The sequence below is a fragment of the Dermacentor variabilis genome, chromosome 5 (assembly GCF_050947875.1).
Source record: "Dermacentor variabilis isolate Ectoservices chromosome 5, ASM5094787v1, whole genome shotgun sequence".
Taxonomy (NCBI): Eukaryota; Metazoa; Arthropoda; class Arachnida; order Ixodida; family Ixodidae; genus Dermacentor; species Dermacentor variabilis.
The window spans coordinates 46,933,624-46,948,652 of NC_134572.1; the positions used below are offsets into that span (position 1 = coordinate 46,933,624).

The 15,029-nt window shown below is 42.8% G+C and overlaps 1 protein-coding gene across 1 annotated transcript; it reads left to right on the plus strand.

Annotated features, from left to right (window-relative positions):
• The first annotated feature begins 371 nt into the window (after positions 1-371).
• LOC142582533 (uncharacterized) lies at positions 372-14,742 on the plus strand. The gene is made up of 2 exons (XM_075692359.1): positions 372-2,140; positions 5,764-14,742. Exons 1-2 carry the CDS (start codon positions 804-806, stop codon positions 6,716-6,718), a joined length of 2,292 nt encoding a protein of 763 aa, XP_075548474.1. The 5' UTR covers positions 372-803; the 3' UTR covers positions 6,719-14,742.
• Positions 14,743-15,029: the final 287 nt, after the last annotated feature.

Sequence of the window (15,029 nt, forward strand, 5' to 3'; positions counted from 1 at the left end):
TGCTTCAGTTTTAATTCGTTGCGACCATGCGACAAACCATGAAGCATGGCCTTCGAGATTCGCTAACCGCAGTACTCCGTTAAAGATTCTTTCATTCCCTTTCATTCCTAATATTAATACATATATTTAGTATTAAAGATAGAATAGATTACTTCGTGTATTAGAGGCGTCCGTGCCTGAATAAATACAATGGTAAATCGATTATAAATAGATGGTGTCGAAAACATGGTGGCCATGATGTGTTTCTTTTTTTTTGGGGGGGGGGGGGAGGGGTCAACTTGTTGCTTGTAAAAGCAAAGCCTTTGAGATTTGCACCCGTAAGTCTAATGGAGCAGTCATATGGTGTAGCAGTCAGCTTCCCAATATGCAAATCGCACCGCTGAGCGACAGCTTGCGTGAATAATCAGCCTCGAAGGCTACTTTTTATTTATTTATTTTTATTCATGGCGGGTGGCGAAAGTTATATGTGGGAAGGAAAATTCCCTGATCCCTAGCTCCTTATCCCTTCTGCTTCCTTTATTTAGGTACAGTGGTTTAGGGGGCACTATTGCCAGCGTCGCTTTCACCGTGGTGCAACCTGGAACCTTTGTGCTTGGCTTTGGACGCCATTGCTGAAAAACTCGTAGAGGCGGCAGGAGGTGGATGGTTCACTGAGCGTGGTCTTCCCTGACGGACGTCTTCCTTACTTCCATCTCAGGTTTCAACGCGTGAGCGCCGTTGCAGTGCTGACAAATCGTACGTGAAGAAGTGCACATGTGTGTGAAGTAGTCTAGTGGCACGACCACTTGTTGACAACTTTGTAAATGGCAACTAAGAGGAAGGATCCCTGCGACAATTTCGATGTCGCATTTATGCCGTTGGCTAAAAGATGTGCCGGCGAAGATGAAGCAGCGCCCGACTGTCGCAACAGCTCAAGTGATGCTAGTGTGGATCCGTTAGATTTCGAGAGACCCACTCTAGAGCAGCTAATGTATTACGATCGTCCTTGCTCTGCGAGGAGATCTGGACAAAGATGTTGGCTGAGCGTCGAAATGTGTCTATGGAACAGAGTACTGCACGACCTTGGTTTCGAACTTCTCGAGCACAAACCTGGCAAGGTTATTTTGCAGTCACTGCCCTACGCTGAGGCTTGCAACAAACATTCCAGTGTTTGTTTCGTACAGTCTTCGTGCCTACTTACGCGGCTTCTTGAGCGCCACTGTTGCATCGACGAGCTTAAGCTGTTCTCTCGGAAGCTTCCCAGCAACGCCGACTACACTGACAATCCTAACAAAAAGTCCTACCCCGTTCGCTTGGCTGCCGCGTTGCGAGACGGCCCCATCCGCAACATTCGCAGGCTTAAGCTTGTGCTCTCCAATAACCCCGCAGAGAATCCCGACGAAGTGCCCAAGCGCCACGTATACGTACTCGAGGGCCTCAATGCTGTCGCCGGTCTGGAAGAGCTCGTGATCGATTGTCCTGAGATCAAGTTCAAATTTTCATCAGAACTGGAAGCGCTGCTACGACGCAATGCCGGCACCCTCAAAAGAGTCAAGATCGTCCAAGCGACTCTACCAAGGAATGTGTACCATGCGTTACAATACCTTGTCAACTGTGAGTCGGTGACGTTCAACCCACCTTTAAATATTGACAGACGCCTCCCGACTACCGACCCTGTGGCACAACTTCTGTGGAAGACGAACACCCTGAAGAAAGTCAGTGTTCGTTCTATCATAGATCGCGCTCAGCTTACCCCACTGGCGGAAGCCATCAACACCTGCACTTCTTTGACAGAGCTGACCGTGCAGTTTGCAAATACGAGCTGCTCAATGGGCGCTTTATTTTCTGCGCTTGGAAGCAACACTACCTTGAAGAAACTGCATGTTAAAGAAGGACTTGTTACTCAAAGAAATGAACAAGCTCTGGCATTGGCATTGCAATACAACACCTGCCTTCGTACCTTGGAATTTGAGGATTGTGTGTTTCTTGAAAGCACCACGAACTGGGCAGGAGCATTGATGATAAACACCACATTGGAAGAGCTTCATATGACTCTCAAGCTACGTGTGGCACTAGTACGACAACTCTGCGAGGCACTGGCTGTAAGCAAGACTCTAAAAAGGCTGACTATTGCTAGCTTCGATGCTTGCATGCAAGTGAGGTATGTGCTTTACTTCTCTTCGCTTTTATTGTTTTCTTAGAGTGATCAAATTTCTCATTTAGCACTGGGAGGTAATAACTTAGTTGGACAGGCAGAGGCAGGTATGAAGATAAAATAATAACATGTTTAATTGTTATGTGCTTCACCGGTTCAGATACTGTGTGAACATGCACCCGCAATGTGTTCAGTTAAAGGGATACTAAAGAGCAACACCAAGTGCGCTTCGACATAAAATATTCTTTTGACATTCTATTATCATTAATTTTTTTGATTACCAGGAAATAAAATGAAGCCTAAACTTCAATTTCTTGAATTTCGCAGCGAAAGCCCCACACGGATACATCAATTTAATGCTGCAGATTGCAAATTAATTTCCCATATTTGAGCCATTTTAGTGCACCAAAAGGTCTTGAAACTTGTTAAGTTCAGTCTTAGGCTTCTTTAGAATTTAGTCCATCTCTACCAATAAGAAATTCATTTTGAAGAAGGTGTCAAAGATTTGTGATGTCACAGTGAGCTGGTGCAGGAACTTGAACGCAGCATTGGCCACCTGTCTTTGGTACTTGCTTTTCCTGTCTTGCCAAGCTTCCTCTTATGGTAGGAGTAACTTTTCTGGTACTGTAGCAGCATAATTTACTTATACAGCTAAACTTACTTTTCTCTTTGGTGTTCCTATACCACAGAATTTTTCTATGTCAGCTTGGGCATAGGGAATATGACATTGCAAATACATATTTTTTAACAAGTAAACAGGACTTTGCATTAGTGCTATAACTCGCATACGTAGGAGTTCAGTATCGAGTAGCAACCCGCCGTGGTTGCTCAGTGGCTATGGTGTTGGGCTGCTGAGCACGAGGTCACGGGATTGAATCCCGGCCACGGTGGCGGCATTTCGATGGGGGCGAAATGCAAAAACACCTGTGTACTTAGATGCACGTTAAAGAACTCCAGGTGGTCTAAATTTCCGGAGTCCCCCACTACGCCGTGCCTCATAATCAGAAAATGGTTTTGGCACGTAAAACCCCATAATTTTTTTTTAGTATCGAGTAGCATACTGAACACAAGGCATTAATGTATGTTTTTAGTTCCTTTTTACTTTGAATTGTACAGCTTTAACAGCACACTGTGCGTGCTTTGTGCAAAATGCACATTTCTGTATGCAAAGTTTTAAGTTTGTAAGCTTTTCTCTAGTGAAAGTGACTTCCCTCATGTGCATTCAAATGCAAGACGAGCAGTGAGGCGATTAGTGCTGTAAGATTACTAGTGGAGTATCTTTGCTAGCCTTGCCCCCAGTTTGTATTTCTGGATTGGGCCATACAAGAATGTTTGGACAAAGCCTTCCTTCAATTCAGCTGTGTGCACATAATGGTTTGAAACCGAAAATCGACTGTGACTATATCAAGAAATTCATGGAGGACATCCCAGCGCTCGCCCTCAAACGTCTCCAAACATTCCGCTGCATTTTAAAGCACTATTTATAATAATTGCTGAGCAACCTAATATAATCTTCAGGGGTGTGTTAATATTTGAATATTTCAAATAATGAATTGAATAATGTCTTATTTGATTTGGTCTTCAAATAGTTTGTAAATATGCAAACTTTCCTAATAGTTTTCAAATAGTTTTAATCGTCAAGTGCGTGCTGAAACATGAAATTGGAGCAAATGCATGATAAACATCACACCAGCAGCTATAGTAAACAAAAAACGCAAGAAGTTGCATTCCTCAGGGTCAGACATTTCCTCCTAAACTGCTCATTTATTTTGAATGCTCCATTTGGACTTCTAATAAACCACGGTTCATCACGTCCAACAGAAACTTCCGAACATTGTGAATACATAGAGTACGAACATCATTGTGTATTAATGGTGACAATGTCTTTCTTTCTTTCTTTCTTTCTTTCTTTCTTTCTTTCTTTCTTTCTTTCTTTCTTTCTTTCTTTCTTTAAGGTATTCAGTTGGATTTGGGTCACTCATAGCACTGTTCGATTCATATTCGATTTGGTCTCAAAAATTATTTCTTGACCACCCCTCTTTGCTAGAACCTGAAATAGATAATAGTGGAAAGCTTGGCTGTACTTGCAAGCAACTTTCTGCAGCCATGAAGAGAAAGTTACGGGTACGAAGTGCACTCAAGTAAGAGCACTCTTAACTTGTCCTGGTGGCATAGTGACTCTGGCATTGCACGGCTAAGCCTAAAGGCATAGGATCCAATCCCAGCCGCAGTGGCTGCATTTTGAGGGGGTGAAGTGGGGGATGCAAAACCACCTGTATACCGTGGTCAAAATTAAATTCAGAGTGCCCCACTATGTTGTGCCTCATAATCATATTGTAGTTTTGGCAAGTAATGCCCTAGAATATGATTTTTAAGAGCACTTTTGAAATAATGTCCCCCATTACCATCAACATTAGTTTAAGCTGGGGAAGCGAGAACTTTAGCAACTTATTTACAACAGAAAACTATGGCAAAATACATGTGGGCAAATGCAACGTCACACATGGAAGCTAGGCTCATTCACTGTCTGCTCCAAGAAAGCGGAAACGTTGTCAAATGCTGCCTGACTACTTGGTGCAGTAACGCAATACAGAAGCTCTGCCCCTCTAGCTTTCTTTTCTTTGCCACAGGAAGTTGTCCGCAAGTATACCTGGTTCTGATTAATACTAGCAAAAAAAGAAAAAATAGCATGGACTCTTCTGTCAGTCACAGACATCTGTTGTAAATGTTCTTTGCATATCATACCTACTGAAAGCGGAAAAGTATGATACAGAGTCCACTTGTGAGACCATGATTGCAAGAAGCTACGACAAGCAAACCTTGCAATGCAAGATGAAAACTGAGATGAGTTATCTTGTAAAAATAGATAAAGTGCAAGTTTGCTTTTCAACATGCACCACAAGCTGCAGTTCTACATTGTTTAGAGCAGACAAGTGTCCACGTGTGAGGACTCTGTAGCTGATTCGCTCATATTTAATGGCAGTGCTTTTGACAGCAGTTTAAAATTCATGGCGTGAACTAGGTAAGGGCAAAGAACACAAAGACAGGGCGGGCACTGTGACAGGATGGCCGCCCATGAATAGTTCTTGATATGAATTTATTTGAATTGTGACCCACCAACTAATTCGAGCAAAGATTCTGCTGTTACTTCACACTGCCAGTTATGAAGATTTCTACTGCTATTGTTTTATAGTTCGGTTTTATAGTTCGAATCTAATAAGTATGAAGTGGAAGAAAACAAGAAAGCCTAGACTATTGGGCCGCAGGTGCTTGTCTGAAGAAGACTTCAGAGGGCTCAGCTAGCTTGTCAGCAAGTTAGCTGACAAGCTGGAGGGTCTCGCAGTTACCGACAGCTGTTGGTTGGTACAGCCCTTGGTATTCCAGAAAGACAGATTTTGAGACTGTTTTGTTTACAGCTACTAAAATAAAGAGGGGAAAAAATTTGGTGTCAACAGTGTAACTATTAAAACATTGGTGGGCTAGCTGGCGCATTTCTGTTAGCACGTACTGTAATTGTGATGCCAAATGTCATGCTTCCAGGTCCTCAGGCCTCAGCTTGAAGCATGCGACTCACTGTGTTTGTCAGTGAAGTTCTGCCTTTGTAAATACCTGCCAGTGCAATTTTTCAGGGTATCCTTGGCGGAGTGCTTGACTGCGAACAGCTGCTATGGCCGTGTGCAACTACCCTGGAGCGAGCCTGATATCCCGGGTTTGACAGCTGTTGTGGTGTGCCCTGAATTGTGCCCCGAAGTAGTGATCTTGCCAACAATTTCACACATATCGGAGACAAGTCTGATGCCCCTTCTTCAAGCTATTGGTGCAAGCAAGCGCATTCACACCTTTAAGATATGCCTTGGAGATGCCGCCAGTGCTAAGGGTGCAGCTGTCTGTGAAATGCTGAAGACTACACATTACATCACAGCAGTGGAGATAGGAATGGGGCATGATGAGGGAGGTCAATTCCATGACCTAATGCATGCCCTGGCGGCAAACAGAAGCATAACTGTGGCGACAATCTCTGTTCATGTCATCAACAGGCTTGAAACCGCTGAAGATCTCGCATACTTACTGTCGCACAACACGACACTAAATGGACTTGCCTTGTACTCAGACTCTAGTTTAAGTGCTGAATTTGTGAGGGAGCTTTCAAAAGGAATGTGGAGGAACAATCACCTTGTAGAGTTCGTAATAGCCCCCAAGTTGCAGTGCACTGATAATGAGAGCTTTATCTTATTTGAGACAGTACGAAAGAACAAGGGTGTTCTGAACCGTGCAGTTGATTTTATTTTTCAGCACAGGACAGACCGACTATGTGCAGAAGGGTTTGAGTTGTTTGCTAGAAGTGCCTGTCAGTTTAGTTACATAGCAAGACTCAGTGGGAAAACGGAAGCTGAGGTAGCTGCGGCTGTAGTCTCAGCTACGAACGTTTTGAAGGACTACTATTTAGTTATCACAGGAGTTGTCGAGAACTCCGTTAGATGCCATCCTGCAAATAGCACACAGATAGATGCTCTGAACAGTGACTGCTGGCGTGCAATTGCAAACTACCTTAGTGTTTACGACGTGCTCGGCCCCATATCTTGATTTTCCTTCCAATATGCACCATAGTTTATGCCAGGTTTAGTGAACAGTGCCTCATTTCCCATGCCCTGAATAAGGGCAAGGTACAAGATACGTTTATCTTAAGCTTTTGCTTGTAGCATATTGGAACCTTATGGTTTGTTGTGTCCTTGAAGTCAACATGTTATGTTCAAGCAATCAGTGGACCGATCTTGCCATGTTTAGAGTGCTTGCACACCTGTGCTTTGAGCACCACAATTCCTGCAGTTCACACTGCTTTCCCCGCTGCTCTCAGGTTCAAGACAACGTTGAGGGGAATGTCATTGTGGATTTTTCTAGCAAATTTTTTGAGGTGCTTAGGGCTCCTATTCGGTCTTGTTGTACAATCATATTATTCTCGCCTTACTGCCTCCTGATCTTGAGATCTCAGTTGGCTATTTGTCACAGTGAAAAAGAAGTGGAAACAATGTTGATTTATGGGCCTTTTACCATGACCTAATTACTGGCATTCATTGCAGTAGCTGTAGCAGTGACGGCACAGTGAGACTTGTGGTAAGATCGGTCTGTGAGTATTCATTAGTCTGATCTATTATTATATAAATTGCATGTGCATTTTGTGGCCACAATGGATCTCATGATTGTCTCTCAATAACTGGTCATGTTATTTGTGTAATTAATTAGTGTTGCTTTTTGAAGGACAGTGAAGGGAGGCACTGACCGATCACTAGTAATTGATAACTTTTATCTTCACCTTTCAGCCATTACCATATGTGTACCCACTGCGTAATGTGCCTTAACACATTGTGGCTTTGATTTTCATTTGTTTGAAACAATGTGTGCAGTGGTAGTCATGACACTGGTGACGTTACTACAGTGTTCAAAGATGGGGCAGTGCTGTTGCCACTGAATGCTATGTGTGATGATTTACAAACTCTCACTGTGATAACTTTCTTTGATCTTTTGCCACGGACCTTTCCAAAAAGCCATGCCTGTCCACTAGTGGCAGTTACTAGGAAGGCTGGGAGTAGGGTTTGCAATTTGCTACACCACCTGCTTCTGCGGGTTTCTCCCTGTTTTTCATATGTGTGCATATTTCAAAATAGCACAGTCAATTGAACTTTCCTGAATTTGTTTTATATTCTACCACACAGTGTTGATAAAGGACATTTAGCTTAAATGAAAGTTTTAAAGACACATTGTCAACTTCAGCTCATGTTGCATGTCTTGTTTCCTTTTATGGTAAAATTATATTTTCAAGTATATAAAATTATGTGGAAAGTTAGAACACCTTTGTTATGTTCTGCCTAAACAAAACAGACATAGCAAGCTCTTTAGCCTCTATTAACTAACACACTGAAAATTGCTTGCCAGTTGTTTGGGTTGTTTTCACAACTGCAAACTCCTGAATTTTGTGTTAAGATTACAAATTACTTGTTCTAGTACAGTTTTACTAACGTTTCATCAAACTCTGAAAAATAAATTATGTTAACACACACACAAAAGGAAACTCATTGCCCTTCCACCCTGTTAAGAAGGATGACCAGCGAAACTGCGTATGTGGGCCCCTTACTGCATCTCCGCCGAACTGCCCCTCCACCGTGGGTCGGCACAGCATTGCACTATCTTTGCGATCGGTTCACAAATGGGGAGGGCTTAACACCTGCTTCACCTCTGCCGTGATCAGCCTGGTATTGCACCATCTTTGGGATTGGCCCACGTATGTGGAGTGCTTAATGCCTGCTTCACCTCAGCCACGGGTCATCCCGGCATCGCACTACCTTTGGGATCGGCCCACGTATGGGGAGTGCTTAATGTTTGTTTCACCTATGCCGCGGGTCAGCCCTGCATTGCACTATCTTCGGGATTTAGTGTGTGCACACTGACGTAATCCTGGGGGAACTAGCCCATAACAACTTCGCTGTAAAAGCTTCCCTGACTATAACCTAGGGAATCTTCTAATGCTGAAAGGACAATAGAGGTAGGGTACCTGCATCAAGCAAGTCTGTTTCTACAAGTTCTTAAAACAGGCTAAATTGCAAACAGCAAGACATCATTGTGGTCTAAGAGCACTGTGTTGCTTGTCAGTTTCTCCTCTTCCAAGTTTGCTGCTGCTGCCTGTGCTGCATCTTCAATAAAGTTAGTATGTATCCCACGAAAGTCATGTGCCCAGGGCAAACTAAAAAAAATAAATTTATAGAAGCTAAGGTTTCCTTATAAGTGTTGTGTTTGACACTACACTTGATTGACACTTTCTTTTTTTTTTTTTTCCTGGCATACACCAGAGCCCCTATGTGGACGGAACCAAACTCATAGCATGCTGCATCATGCTGCATCATCACACAACAAGCACTCGAGGTGCTAGTGCATGCTCATGCACAATGCTATGAGGTCTACATGCATATGTGCCTGGCCTAAAAGCATCAAATAAGCCAGTGCTAGAGCATTCCTTCGGCTACGATCATCTCAGTGGAATAAGTGGATAATAACTCATATGCACTCACCAGTATTTTCGCAGGCTCATACTCGCTCACACTTGTGTACTAACCTTTGTTGGCACCCACTAATATTTCTACTGGCCCATTCATGCTCACTTCCATGCACATTTACCAGCACCCACTAATGTTCATACCCGTGCCCACTCCCACTTCACCATCATTCACTCACATTCATACCACTCAGTCGCTGAGTCATTCACGCGTCCACTCAACATCATTGCCACTGACCCTCATTTGTACTCTCGTAAGCTGGCACTCACTCCCGTTCATACTCATGTCGTCGCCCCTTTTGCCATTGAATTTTAAAACCTTATAATAAATTACACTCTTTACGCGGAGCACTTAGATGCGTCAATTAATGATCAGGAGGACCTACGATCAGAAGGACCTACTCTAACAACTCAGTGTGTTTGTAGAAAATCATCAAAATCGTTTCAGGGTCCCTTTAACAAGCACATTTAATATTCAGTAGGCTGCCTCACACCATTATAGGCCTGCTCATGTCTGCTTCCTTTTTGTTCAAAAGTGAACCTTCAGCTTTTGTGCTTCACAGGTGCTGCTATTCACGACTTAAAAAGCACATACATCATAATTTGGGAAATGGCGAAGTGGTTTGCTCTTATTGTATTTGTAGCTGTTGGGGCAGTCTAGTACAGTGGTACTAACATTGCAATTCTGCTGCTGGTAAAGACTGGCGGTTTCTCTTCTGGCATCTGTTTCAATAGCATGGAAGGACACTACGGGTGCGATCGGAGATGGTTGTTCGGCGCGTTCGTTCGGTTACCGGCGCGCACGATTGGCCTACTCCGCACCGACGTCGCCAGCCGCGGGGCGCGGCCACGTTTTTGGCGACGTCAAAATGGTGACACACTCCTGTCAATCATCCTGCCACCGAGCATTTCGTCTGCTAGGCGCCGAACCCGACGGGAGCTGGGAAATTTAGAGTGATCATACGGCTTCGCATAGCGCGTCTGGTGGATTGGATTGGATCCAACAGGCAGCTGCGGCATGGCATATTTGGATCCAATCCATAGTTTAATTCGAGAAAATAGCGCTTCCGTTGGGAACTTAGGTTGTTGCGCTGGCATTTCTAGAGGAAGGAGAAGAGTGGGTGGCAGTGCGAAACGCGTTTGAAGAAATGGCAGAAAGTGAATTCTGGCGTCGTTTTTGTTTCTCGAAACAAATAATTCGTTGATTGTACAGAGAAATCGACCCCATCATTGGTGCCAGCTAGCCACAGGAATGTTGTCGCTGCCTCTTGAAAAGTGCGCCACTCTTGTCGTTTATTTTATTATTATTATTTTTTTTTTTCATTTTTATTCTCGCTGTATACAACACCACCTAGGGACGACGCAAAGAAACTTATAGTTATAAATTGCAGTAGGCACACGTACTACTATTTGAAAACGTGTTTGGGCTTGAGAAGAAAAAATAGATTTTTTTAGATAAAAATTTCATTCATTTGGAAGACGAGAAACATTTCGTTTTGGTAGTATACTGTCTGCAAGCAGACGACAAACGACGGAAGTAAACTTGCGGGGAGGTCACCGCTTCCTGATTGGCTGCTCTCTCCGCCCCGCTGTCACAAATTTTGCACACTGCAACTTTGTGACGTTGCAGCAACTGAACAGAATGCATATCGAACAAAATATCTCCAATCGTGCCCCATGTTGCGAACAAGAATTAATGGGGGAAAAAAAAGAAATAGGGCATTATTGACTTACATTGAATGAGACCGTGAGGCCAGCAGGGGCTGTTTGCATTTGATGATGTGCATAAATGCAATAGGCACGAACTCCTGTCAAGCCTTACTCTCACGACACTTTGGATGTGGCTACCAAGCCCATGTGGCAGCGTACTTTTTGGAAAGGTCCGTTGTACAGCATGGTGCACTGTTGAAGGGAACACCTTGCAACTGATAAGGCCATAACTGGAACATTTCTTCACTTTTACCCGAAAGGAGTGGTTGATGTAACGACATGTATACATAAATATTTGGCCTGTATATATGTCGGCAATAATGTATGGCAGAATACCAACTGCGTGTGCCCTTTAACAGTGGATCATGCTGTACATTTTATATGTAAGTGAACATTTGTACCTATTTTTGGTTTTTAGAGCATGTAAGTTGGTTTTATGTGATTGTAGAATGTCAGAAAAATACAATTTTTTTAGCTAGTGTAGCTGTAAAATTGCCTATGTTATAGTGGGTGCGCAAGGTTTTGATGACATGTAGTGACGACTTCCAGAATAACAGCATTATTTCAGGCAAGATTCTATATATTCATTCAAAATATTTTACAGTGTTTCTCTCGCTGCTTTTTTTAGGACTGCTAAATAAAACAATCTTCAGCCTCAATTACCGACTGAATTTAGTTACAATAATGGCAACATACTTGATTCAGATAGTGTGTTGACGTTTGAAGTGCTTCCACAATAACAGCCTGTAGCGACTTTTTATAATTATGTGGCTGTTATTCTTTCTCTTATGCCTGCCATACACAGCAGCATACAGATTAGTCTGCATACAGATTAGCCCGTGGCCACAGAAGTTCAGAACCACATATTCTTGGGTTGCACGTATGCTGAAGGAGCAAGCAAATTCACCATTAAGAGCAGCACATGTTCACATCGTGCACAGAAAGATTGACTGTTGACTCAGCGACTTCAAGCTGCTCGGCAATGGGCATAATCAGGTTTTCAGGATTCTCACTCATCATGGCCTCCACCTTTTGGAGAAACTCAACTGCCTGAATAGCGTCTGGCAAGTGGCAGTGCTTATTTGTCCATGTCAGAGATGATAATTGGCTATAAACTCTCATCTCGCACTAAATACAAAGGATCTTGTGGCCTTCAGAAAGGTGGTGATCGCTAGGTCACTGTGGTTGGCATTTAAGGCTATTAGAACAATGTGTGGCTTCATCTCGTTTGTGAGAGTGGAAGCTCACACCATGGAATAAATGTGGTAGATAGGTGGCGAAGGGGTTGGTGTGGTCAAAGATAAGCACCTAGGCAGATAGAAAAAGAATGTTAATGTCTATGGTGTTTTCAAGCTATGTCCGCAAATACCTTGCGCATCTGGTATTGCAGAAGGGGCACTGTTGTGGATACTCATACTTGCACTGTAACTGCTGCAATGGCTGCAACTTGCTGTGACCTATTTGTTGTGTCTGTATTTACTTTGTACCTTTTTCTTTGCATTTTGTCTCATTTCAATGTGTGTGCTACTACTAGCTTTGACTTGACTTTACTAGTTCTTGCTTTATTTTGGCTTCCATCAGGTTGTCTTGCATGTGTGCCTTTAAGTTACGACTTGCTCAAACAATGCATCAGCCTAGCTAAGCCTATTATTGGACGAATTGGTGCTTCTACTATGTTTCACTAGTTCCATACGGCACTATAGAAGCTATAGGATTCGTCGATAAATCAGCGGGCTGAAAATATCCTAAAGATGCCCTTCCATGCCTTGTCATCTTCTAGCGGCTAGCACTGCAATGCAGGCGACGGCAGCATCTACTAAGGCTGCAATTGCGTAGCGACATTACCTGTTGTGATAGCAGTGGTAGAAAATTTGTTCCATATTCACTCTGACACAAAAAAGACTGTGCGTTAAGATATTTTGAGATGCAGAAGAGGAGGAGGGTAACAAAGATGGCGGAAGTGGAGGGTTCAGAAGGACCACTTGGCCAGCTTGTCGCAGGGGATGGTGGTGCCATCTCTTGATCCCTCTTGTAACGTCCACTTGTACACGGCGCACTCGTTGCCATTCGTAAGTGCGGCCGTTTCCTTTGTTAGGATTTGGGCATGTTTACCGAAATTCTTCTGCGCTCTTCCAAGCATGTTCAACGCCAACTTATTCGTTCCTTTCACATAACAGAGCAGCTTGGAATGATACCACACAAGTGAGTCTGCAGATGTCATTTTTGTGAAGGACGAAGGAGGCATTCCTCCATATGAATTTAACCACTGTAAAGCAATTATATGATTATACTTTTTATATGTAAATTAATGTCCATATGAATGCGTCGCGTTAATTTTTTCGTTCTTTGCATGTTTTCATTCGAACAAGTGGAGAACTCTATTTTCAGTATCATAAATTCACAATAAATATTTTATTAAAGAACAAAGCAAAATTGCACGATAAACCGCACTGTGACCTGCAAAGATGCTTCCAAGTAGACACTTACCAACAAAACCACTTGTAAAGGCCATCGTCCAATGTCCAATCAGTCGTCCAATGGGTTATGAACTGTAGTATTATATATCACTGTGCAAGAATCTGCACTTGCAGGTCGTGTAGCCTTGGCTCTGCTGCGCGGAACTACCTAAACAGAGTGTATATGCCATGGTATAGCCGGTGCAAAGAATGCAGGCAAACAAAGAAAAACAGACATGAACAAATGCCACTATCAGCTAAAATTTAATTTGTGCAGAAAAGAATATCTGCAGAAAGTGAAGAAACATGCATCGTGCATACAGAATGTGCTAACAAGGACATGACACGACACAGTGTCGAATCACCAATATAGCTTTTCCATACATTGTTTCAGTGTCTAAGCCTTTGTCCTCCACTACTGCTTGGGACTACTATATTGGCCGGCAGTAGCCTGTAAATAAATAAATAGAATAAACATGACTCTAAGAATGCAAATTCAGTGACATACAAAAAAAGAGATGTATCACGGACACATTTATCGCCATATTTCTTGACATAAAATGCGTCCAGGGATTTGAGAATGTAAAAATTCTGCGCAGGAGGAAAGATGCTCCCAGAAGAGGTACATTGGAGGCATTCTATAATAAGAAATATTCAATGCGTCATTGATATGACCATTTCTTTGTATACCGCTGAACTTGCTTTTCTGGAGTCGCATCTGTCGTTGGACACTGCTTCACATCACGTCCTAGTTAGTGCATATTGTATGTATGATGCACAAGTGCCCACTTGTACAAATATCTTTTTCTGCTCAAAACAAACTTCAGTTGGTAGTGGTATTTGTTCGTGTTTGTTATCACCCTTGTCCACTTACGTTGCGCCAGCTTTACCATGGCACTGCTTCAGTCTGCCCCAGGCTGTCATAAATTGGTAGACTAAGTGCAGTATGCAATTTGAATTCTGCCTCAACATTGACAAATGAGCAGTGCCTTGCCTTGGAGTGGAAGCATGCATATCAACCTTTTGATGTTCCTGCTATCTAGCCGAGTCGTTCTTTGAGCGCTGAAGTTTTGGTTCACTATTCCTAATGGCCTGAATGTCTGCACTCGCAGATTATTCGTAGCCCTCATCACCAGTTGTGTTTGCCTCTGGTGTTCAGAGAGAAGTCATTTGCATTGTGATACTGTGTTCCTTTTGAAATCCTCAGGTACTGTTTTGCATTGATCATTGTATGCCCATTAGCTTCTTAATTAAGGTGACACAACTGTGACAAATTGTTGCTCCTGTGTGATGTTTTATTTATCACCTGTGCCATGAAAGTGACTGTATTGTCTTACAATGTGTCAGTGTTTAGTGTTGCTTTTATAACTGTGACTTAATAAAGTTTTTATGCATGACTGAGCCTACTGCGTTTTGTATGACTGAATAACAATGCTAAACAAAATGAGGACATGAGAAACATGCCGTTTAGCATTGACATAGTTGTTTGATGATAGGCCAAGAACAATTACTTTTTCTTTAGTGCCAACTTTTGCATGTGCTTATACAGGGTGTCCCAGGTAACAGGTGCCAAAATTTGAGGATACGTTAGTGCAGCATAGCTGGACAGAACCAAAGTAATGTTGTTTGCCGTCGCATGGAGGAATTTGAACTACTTTGTGTATTTCACTTAAATACATCATTA

What these genes read in the sequence shown, in the direction of transcription:
- LOC142582533 (XM_075692359.1), top strand. Translation starts at nt 804, where the DNA reads ATGGCAACTAAGAGGAAGGATCCCTGCGACAATTTCGATGTCGCATTT. An exon ending in GATGCTTGCATGCAAGTGAG is followed by an intron (nt 2,141 to 5,763) that starts GTATGTGCTTTA and finishes GCAATTTTTCAG; the next exon opens with GGTATCCTTGGCGGAGTGCT.